The sequence below is a fragment of the Homarus americanus genome, unplaced genomic scaffold (genome assembly GCF_018991925.1).
Source record: "Homarus americanus isolate GMGI-L3 unplaced genomic scaffold, GMGI_Hamer_2.0 scaffold50924, whole genome shotgun sequence".
Lineage (NCBI taxonomy): Eukaryota > Metazoa > Arthropoda > Malacostraca > Decapoda > Nephropidae > Homarus > Homarus americanus.
The window spans coordinates 6277817-6292655 of NW_024718094.1; the positions used below are offsets into that span (position 1 = coordinate 6277817).

Consider the following 14839-nt stretch of genomic DNA (forward strand, 5'->3'; position numbering starts at 1 on the left):
TTGTTGTTCCTCGCAGTTTTCTTTCTGAGAAATTCAATAGTTTAAGCTGTCATTTGAATCCATTGGCATTATTAAACAACCAAATCACAGTCAAATAACTAGAAATGTTGGTAAAGTTTGTTGGTTAATTTAGCCGATTAGTTTAGGTTATGTTATCTTAGGTTAAGTTAACTAAGCTGCTTCTTGTCATCTATGATACACAGTTTAATGTCTTCGTGTCTCATTGTTGCCTAAATTCAGAAACAGGTGGTCGAGTCTGGGTCCGCATTCGTATGAAACTTAAAGCAGGTTCTATTTTTTTTTCACAAAGCAAGGTGAAAGTGGGTCCCATAGGCATGACTGCACGTTAGGAACAGCACGCTGTATGCCTTTGGTACACAAGGAGGTAGCATGGCCGTCACTGCGCGCAACCGCATTTCACAGAGAGTAACATTTTCTTTAGTGCTAGAGCAATACGCAATTGTTTTCTATGACGCTCGTTTTCTGTTGGTGTGATCGTCTTAAGAGCGGGTAGCGTGCCGCACACCGCTGTGCCGTCAGCCGTGGGCTCGAGCTGTCAGTGTTGTTTCAGAACTCAGTGGGAGTGTTCGAAACTCCAGCTCCGGCTTTACAACACGTGTACAATGAATGTGTTAAACATATATCATATTAGAAAAGAATTTCTATGGATTCTGCTCTTCTGCTTTGTTCTGTCTGGTAAGTACACTGCACTGAATAATTTCTCGCGGAATATTAACCATAAAGATTTTACAATAATTCGCTAACTGTATCGTTTGCTAAGGATTAAAAACCAAAACAGGTTTTAGACCTTTAAACATGGAGGTTGGTTGTGACTTGACACCGCTCTTAGACTCCAACAAAGCTTGGTAATAAAAAATGACGCGAATTTCAGAGAAGAGGTGGAGGGACAACGTTGAGGGCCGTGGTAGCGTGGTTGTATTAGGCTGTGTTGGTCGCTACTCACACTATTGATTAGGAAACGCCCTGGATGAGGGAGGGGGAATCCCCGGGACACAGACGGCCTCCTTGTTGATAGTTGGCAGAAGATAACTTCATCGTCATCTTGTGTGTTTGTGTTTCACATTCTTGAGATATAAGAATTTATCGTCAGCTTGAAGTGTTGTACCTTTGCGTGTGGTTCATATTTATATATTTTGTTTAGTTTAAACCGATTAATTCCTCCCTCAATATATTTTGTATATAAAATTAAATACTTCCCCGTCATATATACTGTATATAGTTTTGTTTGGAATAGTATTCATCCTATTAACTCGGACAACCCTTTATAATCCACGCTTCACATATCAAGTGTGTGTGCTCGCTTTGGGATGTGCGAGGACTAGTTCCGTATGAAGTTTTATAAGATTACTGTATAGTAGGCTGGGTTTAATTCTTTATTCAGTATTAATAGTTTAGAAGTTATAGAGTATGTGGGATGGTCGAAGATATAAACATTTTAAAGGGACGTTCATGTAGTCGTGATATAATTCAAGATCTGGAGCGTCTTTACTTGCTCACGGAAAACAGATGTTAAATTTGGTGTAATACATGTGTTATACATGGATGAATTACTTTTAACCTCTTGAGTTCCACGTTATCAGTTAAGTCATCGTACAGGGTTAAGTCGGCGTACTTCATGGGTTAACTCATCGTGTTCAAGGGGTTGTCATCGTACTCTGAGGGTAAAGTCATCGTGTTCAAGGGGATGTCATCGTACTCTGAGGGTAAAGTCATCGTGTTCAAGGGGATGTCATCGTACTCTGAGGGTAAAGTCATCGTGTTCAAGGGGTTGTCATCGTACTCCGAGGGTAAAGTCATCGTGTTCAAGGGGATGTCATCGTACTCTGAGGGTAAAGTCATGTCATCGTACTCTGAGGGTAAAGTCATCGTGTTCAAGGGGATGTCATCGTACTCTGAGGGTAAAGTCATCGTGTTCAAGGGGATGTCATCGTACTCTGAGGGTAAAGTCATCGTGTTCAAGGGATTGTCATCGTACTCTGAGGGTAAAGTCATCGTGTTCAAGGGGTTGTCATCGTACTCCGAGGGTAAAGTCATCGTGTTCAAGGGGATGTCATCGTACTCTGAGGGTAAAGTCATCGTGTTCAAGGGGATGTCATCGTACTCAGGGTCAAGATGTCGTATCCAAGGAGTTAAGTCATCGTTCTTGGGAGTTAAGCAATGAATTAATGTAAATCATGATAGCATTTTCTTTTTCACATTGAATTTTATTAATGTCTTCTCAGTCTTTATTTATGACAGACATAGAAAGATGAATTGTAATCGGAAAATAGTGTTTGTTTTACGTCTTTGTGTGTATCGTATGCTGCCAAATGAAGTCTCCGTATTAATAAATTACATTTAGCTCCCGAGTCCTTGGTTACAGTGTAAAATATAGGACGAAATTTTGAGAAAACAGCCAGGTAGGGCATTTGTTTGTGAATGGTGAAAAATATTGAACGTAAACATTGATGGCCATATAAAACATGAACTCGTTGTTGTTCCAAATGAAGTTGGGCGTGTGTTGCCACGGGAGGAATAGTGTTAGCAAGGGTGAGATAGTGTTGACATGGGTGAAAAAGTGGTGCCATGGGATGAGTGTTGTGGCAAGGGTAGGAGACGCTATCTAAACTTGATATTTATAATGCTACTAGAACTACCAATTACGATAATGATAATAATAATAATAATAATAATAATAATAATAATAATAATAATAATGCTAGTATCTATTAATTATGATGATAATAATAATCGTAATACCACCATCACCATTACTACTACTACTACTACTACTGTTTCATACTATAATACATATTTACAAGCAGAGACCTAATGAATCTAAATGTAGTGTAACATAAACAGTAACTCTTTGCATAGCCTTAAACAGGTCTTGGCATTTTAGATATTAAGTTGTTGTCACTAAGGCGGCGCGGGTGTTGCTGCGACCACTTTTGTTTCCTAAGTGAACACATCTGCAGGAGTGTCAGATCTTACATAATTATAAGGAACAGATCTGCAGTGTGTGTGTGCTTATACCTTCTGTCAGGGACATCCTTGTGTGTGGGGGTAAATACAGGGTCTCCTGCTTGAAGGAAAAACATGTTTTGTGTGTATTTCCGGCCTGTGTGTGGGGGGTGGGGGTTCAAGGTATGAATGTGTGGATGGAATATATTGATGGCAGCGGTAGATATGTAAACACAGATTGATATGCACACACACACTATTTGTGATACTTAAAATTGTGGTCCATTAAAATTTTTGTGTCTGTCGGTGTGTATGTATCTCTTAGAAAAATGGAGCAACCGATTTTATAAGAAAATTTGATGGCGGGGTTAGTTTGTTTAGGAAGGTCTGCTGTAAATAAGGAGAAAGTAGGTGAGAGGTCACGTTCAAGATTCAAGGTGAGTCAGGTGTTGGTTGTGGGAGTGGTGGAGACGTTTGTGTTCCTGAGAACAGTTGTGATTGTCTGATTTTTTATTGTTATTAGTAATAGTATTTGTATCTTATTATTATTATTATTATTATTATTATTGTCTATTTTTTATAATAATCAACTATCGTAATCCCTTAAGCGTCCCTTAGACAGGTGCTCTTCGTCTGGCAGTGCAGGCGGCGGGCAGCTGGGAGGAGCCCACCAGCTGCCACGAATCGTCTGGCAAACTATCGTGCACACGGGTAGGAATACGGAAGCAAGAGAGCGGAAGTCAGTAGAAAAAAAAAGTTCCTCCACGCTCCACCATCGAGTTCCGCCGGACCCGACAATTTTCTGTCAATAAAACATTCCACTGTACGGTCTCCGATGCAGTGAATGGCCGAACGAACCTTCTGTCGTGAAGCCTTCACAAACATTGTCGTAACACAATAATTTTATCAGTACACAGGGAAGCATGCGGAATTCATGCTTGCCTTCAGGACTCGTGCATTAAGGGCGTAAGTGCCTGAAGGGCCATGGGTTATATCGGCACGTTACATATAGTGACAGGATGAGTGTGTGGGGAGGGGGGGAGAATTCCCGATACAACACATCTGGTTATGGCAAGCCGTGGCAAGTCCTTAATAAGTCGAGTGCCAGGCCTGTCTGAAGGAGGAGGGATATTTGGTCAGTAGGAAGGGGTGTTGGTGACGGCTGGGGACTGTGCTGTGGTAGGCACGGTGGGGGTGGAAGGAGGCACATTAATTGACCAATAAATGTTCTATGGGTCAGGGTATACAAGGTCATGAAGCAGGTTACTTGAGGTCAGGAAAGTTTTTAGGGGTTAGTATTATAAACTTTCGTCTCTAGATACGTTTAAAGGTAACTTCTCTCTCTCGTCACGGAGGATAATGAAGTCTCCGGCAGTGGTAAGTGTCTTTAAACCCTGAAATATTACCAAATTATCACTTAACGCTAAATTCCGTGCGTTCTTTTAACCCAAGGGACCACGCCTTACACGGGATCACACACACACACACACACACACACACACGCGGTTGATATCATCTTTTCTTTATATATTTAGAAATATTTTCTTGTCCATATTCAAGCAAGCCTGATATTCATTGCACTGGTGTGTGTGTTGTGGGGGTGAAGGACCTGAGTGGACCCGGAGCGATTGCTGGGAAAAGGAGGCGGAGGAAGGGAGAGATGGGGAGATAAGTGGGAAGGTGAGGGAGGGTGGGAGGGAGGGATGGGGAGATAAGTGGGAAGGTGAGGGAGGGTGGGAGGGAGGGATGGAGATTGGGAAGTGTAGGGGGGAGGAAGGTGAGTGAGAGGAGGTGGGGGCGGATGGGAGGGAAGGAAGGAGGAAGAGACAAGAGGAAAGAAAGGTGGATGAGAAAGAGATGGGATAGGGTGGGAGGGAAGGGAGATCAAGGGATAGATGGAACCTGGGAGGACTGGGGGAATCAGGAATGTTTCAACAAGCAAAAATATCGACGTATATGATCACCCCTTCCCTCTCGTCACTCTCTCACCAAGCTAGCATGTGTGTTCACTCTGGTCACGTGTGTTGTGTGGCCTCCCGGGTGTGAGGTCATAGTCGTGTTCACTCTGATATTAATAACGTTGTCTATCTATTTCGTGTTCACTATTATGTTACCGGTAAGTCATTCTAAGTTTTTCCTTTTTCTAACCTTTTCTTTCTCTTTATATGTGTCATTCTCTTATCCTTTTCCTCTCTTTCTTTCTCGATATTTTTGTCCTACTCCTTTCTATAAGTCTTTATCGTTCTGTGTTTGTAATTATTAATATATATTTCCCTTGATCTAGTTTCTCTCTAAGATAAGCTGCGGGTTGTGTACGGCATCAGAGACTACCAAGCTGAGCAAGGTTTGGTATCACTACATGCTAACACCCCCGCACAGCCTCAGGGGGTGTCCTCTCCTGTACCCGCCAACAGCGTACTGGGTGCTGCTTCACATCCGCCACCAGTCCCTCTCGCCTTATGTGTTGTTTCCTCTGGTTGACGCCTCTATGAACACCTCTCCTGGTAGTATAACACACCGGGCTCACTGGTGGTAGGTTAGGTTAGGTTAGGTTAGCAGGCGAGACTAGCCAAGCAAGTCAAATCAAGTTAAGGAGACTCGCCCCACCTGAAGCTGTAACACGCCTAGATAGGTCCAGATTCTCAAAGGCTCACTACTTAATATCTATTTCTAACTGGAGATAAGAGATCGTACATAGTGAAAGTAGAGTCAGTGAAATTTCGAGTTTCGATTTCATTTTGGCTTCTCATCATTGTGCCGCAACTGAGGTAAGCCACGTAGGTGCGTTGTCACCCCGATTATATCAAGAAAATTTGATATTTCCCAGCTGTTTCAACAGTTAACGACTATTTGAGACCATCCAAGACCACTCATGACTGTTCGTGACCACCCAGGGCTATCCCTAATCACTCTTGACCATCCAGGACGATTACTTGACCATCCATGACTAAGCTGCTGTGTCCAGCACACCAGCCGCCTCAACACTACAGCACCTCATTATATAAATTGCCTTTGTGTCTGCAGTACTTCCTTGACAGGCTAAGTGCAGGGTAGCCCATGCACAACTTCCTCAACACGTCACGAACATGTACACGTCTCTTTACCCCTCTTCTTAAGGGTGGACTGAATATTGCCGTCGCTTTCTCTGTCTCTGCTTGTTAGTCTGTCTGTGAACAAGATTTTTCAGTAACGCGTGTACCGATTGTCATGAAACATGTCAGGCTGGTGGCTCGGAAAGAACTCTGTTAATTTTTGTTATGGGTAGAGCTCTGAGCTTGTGTTCAGATGGTGTACACTGACTAGATGACTCGGGGTTTTAAATCAAAGATCTGTTCAGTGTAGTTTAAACTGTTACAGGTTTTTTTTTTTTTTATTGGGCACCCCCCTACATCCTTGTGTAAGGTGAAGCGCAGAAGCATTTACAGCGCCCAACAGGGAAGCATGCTAAGTTCATTCTTGCCTTTATATCTCACGAGTTAAGGGCGTATAAGCCTGAAGAGTCAGTGGTTTATGTCATGAAGTTATTGGAAGCTCCAACAACTTTCCCTGAATACGAATTCGCAATTTTCGATTTACACCAGGTACCTACTTTACTGCTAGGTGAACAGGGACTAGTGGGGGCTAGGTTAGGTACAGGTTCGATGCCAGGTGTGGTTAGGGTCAGGGTGCAGTTCAGGGACGTGAGTTTGGCACGTTGCTGATTTGTGCGTGTGAGGAAATGCTAATGTTGTTGTGGTGACCGCCTGGTGTCCCGTGGTGTCAGCTAAGGTATCTGGTTATTAGTACACTGTCGCTATATATATACAGTATGTGTACTTCATACGCTAAGTGTACTTCCCTCCTTGTGTGTACAGATAGATAGATAGACTGATAAATAGATCGATAGATAGGTTTATTGCTTGATTAATCGATCGTGTGATTGAACTGGTATATAAATAGATAAGCAAATTAACAAAGACGTTTACTGCTTTAAATGTTCAAACGACATATTCTTGCTTTTATCACAGTTTATCAGTTGAAACGTGAAGCGAAATATAGACGATTTTAATAATAGTTCTGACGAAACATTTGCAGTATAGTTATTATGTAAGGCGACGCTATAGTGGGTTGTTGTGGTGGTGATGGTGGTTGTTGTGGTGGTGATGGTGGTTGTTGTTGTGGTGGGGGTGGTGGAAAGTTGGGAGGTCTGTCTTGAGTAATGCTGAGACACGTAGCCAGGGGTGATGGGGTGGCGGGGAGCGTGATGGAAATGGGGGGTAGGTGGGATAGGTCCTTTTGGGTGGTGGGTTGGTGGAGAGGGTGGTGGTTTGGTGGAGAGGGTAAGTGGGTTGGTGGAGTGACTGGAAGGAGAGAAAAGGAAACTGGATCCTGTTTAGACAGTTCAACGTTTGATGATCGTTCGTAAATAGTGACCTGCCCAATATTGTTTCATTGGTATTGGGTGAAAATTAATCTACCTACTGTACATAAAACTTCAAGACCTCGTTTAATATTTATCTTCTAACACGTGATGAAAGAAGAAGAGGTTTACACACTGACGTTGTGTCGAGACAAACACAGGTGGATAACACTGAAGGCAGGGAGCTAACGACATTGTTCGGTCATGGGGACGTCGCTGTGACATAAAGGCCACACTCGTTCTAATGGTGCGTCATGACGACGTAAAATATCATGGAGGCCACACACGTCTTCCTGCTGGGTCATGACGCAACACACCCGTCTCTTAAACCTTGACGACGTGCAGACGACATGACACTCCCCTGCACTGCCCGTTAAGGCACTCCTAGTGTGTGTGTGGTGTGATGACCGGGAAATACTCCGGCAAGGTTCGAGTGGTTCAGCGTTGACCCTTGGCCTCTTGACCTCTCGAGGGCCTCAACCAAACACTCAGACGCGTGGTATCAGCGATGGAGTGGAGGATTGCGTTACCATGGTCGTCATGACGGAAAAATTCACATTCGGAAACTTTATTAAGAATTCTAAGTTAAGATTGAGAAGTAAATTTAAAGTGTAGGCGCTGTGTTTCCTTGTGGTGACAGTATTATAAGAGACGTATTTACAAATATTACCCAGTAATACCCATGTGGTAACAGTACTGTACTGTATTATAAAAATAGTACAAGTGCAGATATGTGTACAGTACAGGTGAATGATGACATACAATGAGTTTAATGAAAACGGTATTCAGAAACCTTAGTACGGTAAAACTCAAGCGGTTACAGTACTATAAAGGTGAGACCTTCATCTTGACACGATTTAACTGCTTTCAAACTTCTGCAGAGCAACACTGTCTGTCGTATTATCATAAGTGGCAGCCGTCGTAAAACACTAAGAGCGATTATGCTGGACAATTGATGATATTTAACAGATCCCGAGGAAGACCTGAATACAAAAGAATCATTATTGTTACCAAATGTGTATATCTAGGTCACGTTTCCTCGATACAGTTTATACTGAATCGTTTTAGTTTCAACCTCAAAAGTTCACTTTTAATGGTTACAATTTGAAGAACAATAATTTCACGAGTTTTGTCTGAAGTGTTTTTCCTGTTACCAGTTAAAATTCACTTCAACCGAAAAAGGTTCCTTTCGAAATGTTTTCATTACAGACTAAGTCAGTACAATTAGAAAGTTCATGTCACAGCTAAAACAAGTTTGTTGAGAAATGTTTCGTTATGAACTTAGAAAGCAGAATTAGAAAGTTAATGTCACACAAAATGAAAGTATATTTGAGAAAGTGTTTGACCTAAGCAATATAAATAGGACGACGATTGGTCACACTTAAGATGATGATTTAATCACCCAAGTACGATGTTCAGGTTTTTGAGGATGATTATTTAACCTCTTGAAGATGATGATTTAACCTCTTGAGAAGAACGGGTTAACCCCTTGATGATGACAGTTTTAAATCCTTGAGCATGGGTCAATGGCTGGACTTTTGGGGATAATTTAACAACATAACGACTCATCAACACGAGTATGATAGCTTAATAACTCATGGACGATAGTGTAAGGTTTCAAAAGACAATACTTCGACCCCTTGAGGATAACGGCTTAAACCCTTCGTGGTAGTCAAAGCTTTAAGCGTGGTGTGATTACTATGCCTGTGGAAGGAGGGCGCTCAGATTACATTCTGCACGTCACCATCAGGTCAGGTCTCGCTGTGATTACTAGATAAATCCCCAGGTAAAGAGGATTTACTGAACGATGATAGTCTCGCTGTAATCCTCCCGACGCGAATAATAGTGACAAGGAAAGAATTGGAGGCGTTGAAATCTTGAATACATTACCTCATATTTTGAATTGTTGGGATATTGACAAAGTCTGTAGTTTACGCATTCTGTCATATAATACAGTATTTTCAGTTTAATTCTAAGGTTGAATATAAACGAATTTAAGTAGTATTAGAAAGAAAAGGTGGCACTAAGGACAGTATTGGGTCGCGATGTCCATTAATCATATGAGGGAAGTGTGTATTGAGACGAAGGTTTTATTGTGAAAGTTAAAGTCTACAGAATGAACTCTAACTCCCCGTTTGTACCTTGACCAATGAACTAACTCAAAATACAACAAATCTCCACCGTTGATCACAAGGAGACAGTTTTGTAGAAAATTGATCAAAGTACACGACATAAAACTGACCACAAACCAAAGGTAAACAAACGCAACAGACCTGCATCTCTCTCCCCCCAAACATAAGACGCTCTGTAATCAGCTCGTTTTCCTTTTCAGATACTGGAGATTATTCGTTCCAACAGTATTCGTAAGTTTTCCACCACAACATCACTCTATTTCCCAATAATATTCACGATTTTTTTTTTGGGGAGTGAGTTCATGAAGAAGGGGTGATTTTTTTCTTTCTTGTGTATGTTTAGTGAATTAAACATAACATTAGTGATAAAAAACAAACTTATGGTTATCAATGAGACACAATTGGTTGGTTGGTGAGTTATGAGGATGAGTGGTTAGGTGGGTGGTGGTGGATGAGTGGTTAGGTGGGTGAGGGACGGGTGGTCACAGCTGGGTGAGGGAGGGGTGGTCAAAGGTGGGAGAGGGAGGGGTGGTCACAGTTGGGTGAGGGAGGGGTGGTCACAGTTGGGTGAGGGAGGGGTGGTCATAACTGGGTGAGGGAGGGAGGAGTAACACTACTCAAGATAACTGGACATAGACGTGTGGATCACCCCTTAGGGAAACTGCTTCCTGCACTGTTACTGACCAGGGCCGACGGAGAACGTCAAATACAGTGTTGCGCCAACACCACAACACTGGCGTGGCACTGTGCCGCAGACAGTGCCTGGCAGGGTATGGGAAAAGGAACAACTTGCTATTAGGATGATGAAATCCGGATAGGTCTCAGAGACATAGGAATTTCATCATAGTAATTACAGATGAGCGTGAACGTCCATTACTGTTCATGTCTTATTATTCACCATTATCACAAGCCTAAATTATCATTTTATTATCCAACTGGCCTTGTGTGTGTGTGAAAAACCATAACTTATGTGACTATGGTTATAAGTTTGTAAAGTCAACACGTCTATCACGTTTGAGCGTAACGTCACGCCCCTCTGGTGCAAGTGGTGTGTGTGTGTGTGTGTGTGTGTGTGTGTATGGCTGATGTACACGTATGAAGATGATCTGTGGATATAACCTTAAAGCTTAGATAATGGAGAACATTATGGATGGAGTGAAATAACAGAAACTAAAATCAGTACACAACAAACAAACTTGTGATGGAATGATAGAAGCATCGCCTGACTACATCGTGTCCAAATACCTGACACACCAACCCCAGCAGACAACGATCAACACCTGTGTGTGTTGTAGGCGTCTTCTGGGGTGTTTTGGGGAGGGTGTAGCCACGTGTCAACCAGGGCACCTTGTCTGGTGACGATAACCCAGCAGTGTCTGACACACACACACACCTGATACACGCTAGCAGGACGGGATTCTCTATGGTCGGCTGCCCTCTCACGGTGTCTCTTACAGCTGGAGTCCCACCTCCTTCGGACGTCCCTCGGCATCTGCCGCTGCTGCTGCCCTTATATCTACTGACGACCTTCCTCTGTCGAGTGTCCCTACTCATTCGGTGTTTACTGCTCCTCTCTGTGTAATGGCATCCTTTCTACCTCGGGCGTACGTCTGCGTGTCTGCGTTTTATTGACGTCCCTCCTCCTTGATTTATCGCAAAGTGTCCCCCTGGATGATCTCGGTAATGTACTTTTATCCCTCCGGAGTTGATCTGCAAAAACTTGCAGATCAACACAAGATGAATGAATTTTTCAATTCCACTAAAACATTTTATGGGCCAATCACCCATGGCACAGCCCCCCCTCCGCTCATCCAGGTAGGTAGGTTAGGTAGGTTAGTTAGGTTAGGTAGGTTAGGTAAGTTGGTAAAGTAGGTAGGTAGGGCAGGGCAGGGCAGGACAGGTTATGATATGATAGGATAGGATAGGTTAGGGAGGTTGGGTAGGTAGGTAAGGTAAAGTAGGTAGGTAGGTAGGGCAGGGCAGGACAGTTTATGATAGGATAGGATAGGATAGGATAGGTTAGGAAGGTTTGGTAGGTAGGTTAGGCAGGCAGGCAGAATTATCAGACAAGTTCACATTGGTTCAGCATATACGTATACACACAAGCTCACGGATAAATAACATTGGGTAACAGTAAGTGTACACAGCCAAGTATAGCCCAAGAAAATTGTTAAAAGCTTATATCCATTAGTGTCAAGATCATGAGGCTCACTTGTGGTTGAGTGCGGTTGACCGTCACGAGAGACTGCAGTCGTATTTTGGTTGGGTTTCGTCACTCTCGTCTCCGGGTTTCCTGGCCGAAATGATGGAGGTTTAACTTTTTCGCGCGTGAGGGATGTTTTTTATTTTTTTAATTACGGTTTACCACAGACACCCTTGTTAGTGTCTAGTTTGGGTTTTGTTTTTTATTTTATTTTTGCCTTAAAGGAGGGAGAACAGGACTTTGACTTTAAAATATATTTGTCAGAAAAGTAGAAAAAATAATCAGTGAATTCAACAGTTTGTCATAGGTTGTTGTTGACACGTATATCAAGTACCTTTGTTCATAGCAGAGGGGATACAGATTTACAATTTAATTCAAGCCGTGATAAATGGAAATATGACTTCGACCAAACTGTTTCAGGGACTTTCTCCGATACCCATGCCACGTTACGTCCTGTCATAACGTGATAAAGCGTGTCATGGCGTGAAAATAATTAAGGAGTGATGATATAGGCGTGACCAGTGCCAACACCCATAGCTTGTCAGGTCATGCCATAGGGATACATAATATGCCATAGACGCGTAATAACGCATCATATAGTGTTAAAACTTTCCACTACGTACCCTAGCGCGTTATATCGTGTAATAAGGCACCTAAATATTGCTAAGTATGACGCGTCATTACATATAACAACATGCCTACACGAACTATAATTTACCGTCTTGACAGAGTAACCACCCGCAGTGCCGTCGGGTTGAACAGGTGTGAGGGTAACAGGTGGCTACCAGCTGTTACCTGTGTAAAAAAAAAGGTGTGTTATGTGTTGAAGATCTTTCGTGTGGCAGCTTGAATGTTTATCCTCCCTAATGCTGGGTGATGTAAACACTGCCGTACTAGGGCGTTCTTGTTGACCCTTACCCTGAGAACTATTTGTAGGGTTGTGGTGAGAGAGTAGTGATTTGTGTGTGTCCGCGCATAATAAACTATCATGAAGCAGATCATCGTGTTCAACCAAAGGTTTGAACATGGAAAAATTACTCAAAGTCTACATTATATAATTATCTTCTCTGATTATTTTTATTTACATTATAGTGCAGGTGAGTCCGTCAGTCTGCTCACTTACTGTTCCAGCAGCTTTGACTCTGCTGTCGTCAGACTTAATTTAAGGGGTGATGGTTCCCCCAAAGTGGTTCTAAGGGGGTTGTTGATAAAAACGGATTGTATTTCAGGGGATTTGAAAGGATGTCGTACGCCCGCCAACGCCGATCAGCTGTGAAAGGCTTGGGCAGTGTCCCAAACTGTTGTACAAAATTGAGACCGGGTTGAGATTAACAGTTAGATTGATGCGTTTATTGAGATACAAAAAAACAGTTCGACGGTATCCTAAATTAGTGTAACATATTGTTAGAAAGACCCGGGACTCTGACTAAACTCAAGGAAGTGACTCAACACAAGTAAAGTGACTCAATACACGGAAGTAAGAAGATTGGGGAGACTCAAATCAAGAAAGTGACTCGATAGAAAGAAGTGACCTAACAAAAGAATGTGACTCACCACAGAGAAGTGACCGCAGTAGCAAGTATGAGTCAGGTCGCCAATATGCATGAAAGCAAGGAACTTTCTCCGGGACGAGGTGCTGCGTGTCAAGGTTCACTGCCGACACACACTTGTAACTCTGGGATATATGTATACTGGTGCAGGTGTCGCAGGTCTTGACACAAGTTTAAAAGACTTATTAGTCTAGAAATCTTTGTGGTGGTTGAGTACTTTACAGACCTCTCAAAAAATTTCCAGATTGGCTGTATGAAACATTTTTACCACTGTGAAATAGTGAAGGTAAGTTCCATTGTCGTGAGGGCCCAGGTGTGGCAGTGGATCCAACACACGGTACACACAGAGAGTGCGGCTCGCACTGTACTCTACCGCCTTCTCTTCTCCATCTGTTAAGTTAGGTGCCCATCCACAGCTTAGGACAGGTGACGAGCGCTGTATTCCCAGGTGAACCACAAATTTTTCAGAACCGTTCGATAGCATTAATCTAGTTAGAGTGTCTGTTAGACCATGGGACAGGCCACCTCTGCGACCAGTAACTACACTGCCAGACTTGCGACTAATGTCAAGATATCAGTTAGAATTGACTTTTAATTTTTCACACACACACAGAGCACTTACAATGAACAGAGAAAGAGAGAGTTCGAATATCCTCAGCGGGTAAAAGGCCTATCCTTTCTTTATTCTATATCACGTCTTAGGAAAATGAGTGAAGGCGTGAAAGCTTAAGAATGACTGCCAGCCAGCAGGTGTGAAAGCTAGAGAACTGCATGACAGTCAGACAGTGAAAATCTTGCTGTGTGAAAGCTCGATTGAGTGAAAGCGCGAGTTATAAAATCTAAGGTGGGTGAAAGCAAGGCAGTGAAAGCTAAATTAAGTTCAAGGTAAACTGAGTGAACGAAAGTCTGAGGCCATAGGAGAGCAGATGACGGGAGCGCCAAAGTCTAGTGGAATTAACCTGCTCAAGTAACACTGTCCCTACTACGTTGAGGCCCATTTTGCGGTACTGCCCATAATACTGTAATAATAATAATAATAGTTGAACTGTATAATAACATTCACACCAGTAAACAAAACAAAGGTACAGACGCAGCAGGAGACACGAAGGTAAGATCAGCAGTAACCTCCTCCACCTCTTCTTGGTGTGTCTCGTTTTAATTAATATCATTATTAGGTATATCCTGCCCTGGATGGGATGGAGGAAGGTGATTGCGGTGTAAATGATGTATATATGATAATGAGATTAGAGAAAAGACAGGATGTATTCGTGGCAATGGTGAGAGAGAGAGAGAGGCGTGAATTTTTTTGATGTTTGACTATTGTAAGGAATGATATCTCAGCTTTGTTTAAATTGAGATATTATTTACTTATATATGTTTGTAATCTTTTTGTCTCAGTGGCCATTGTGTCTGTTTGTGATTCAAGAGTAAAAAAAAATTGTTCAACTGGAAAAATTAAGTTCACATTCCTGACATGAGATTCTTCGTGTGTTCTAATAGGGAGCCGAGGATCACATCACTACAGTGTGTGACGGAGGTAGTCTGGCGCCCTCGACCCCGGTCCTTTTACCTCACCTGAATTATAAGTTTC

The 14839-nt window shown here is 42.6% G+C and overlaps 1 protein-coding gene across 2 annotated transcripts in view; it reads left to right on the top strand.

Moving 5' to 3' along the window:
- The first annotated feature begins 544 nt into the window (after nucleotides 1–544).
- LOC121859163 overlaps nucleotides 545–14839 on the top strand; it is a 28818-nt gene continuing 14523 nt past the window's right edge. Inside the window, exons 1-2 of one of the 2 annotated variants that reach the window (XM_042355911.1) lie at nucleotides 546–696; nucleotides 9696–9726. Coding sequence is in view for 1 of the 2 variants with exons in the window: in XM_042355910.1 (XP_042211844.1) it covers nucleotides 624–696 (73 nt within the window). In the remaining variant the exon portion in view is untranslated. Of the gene's footprint in view, nucleotides 697–9695; nucleotides 9727–14839 lie in introns of both variants that reach the window. The other variant, XM_042355910.1, reaches the window with a different exon arrangement.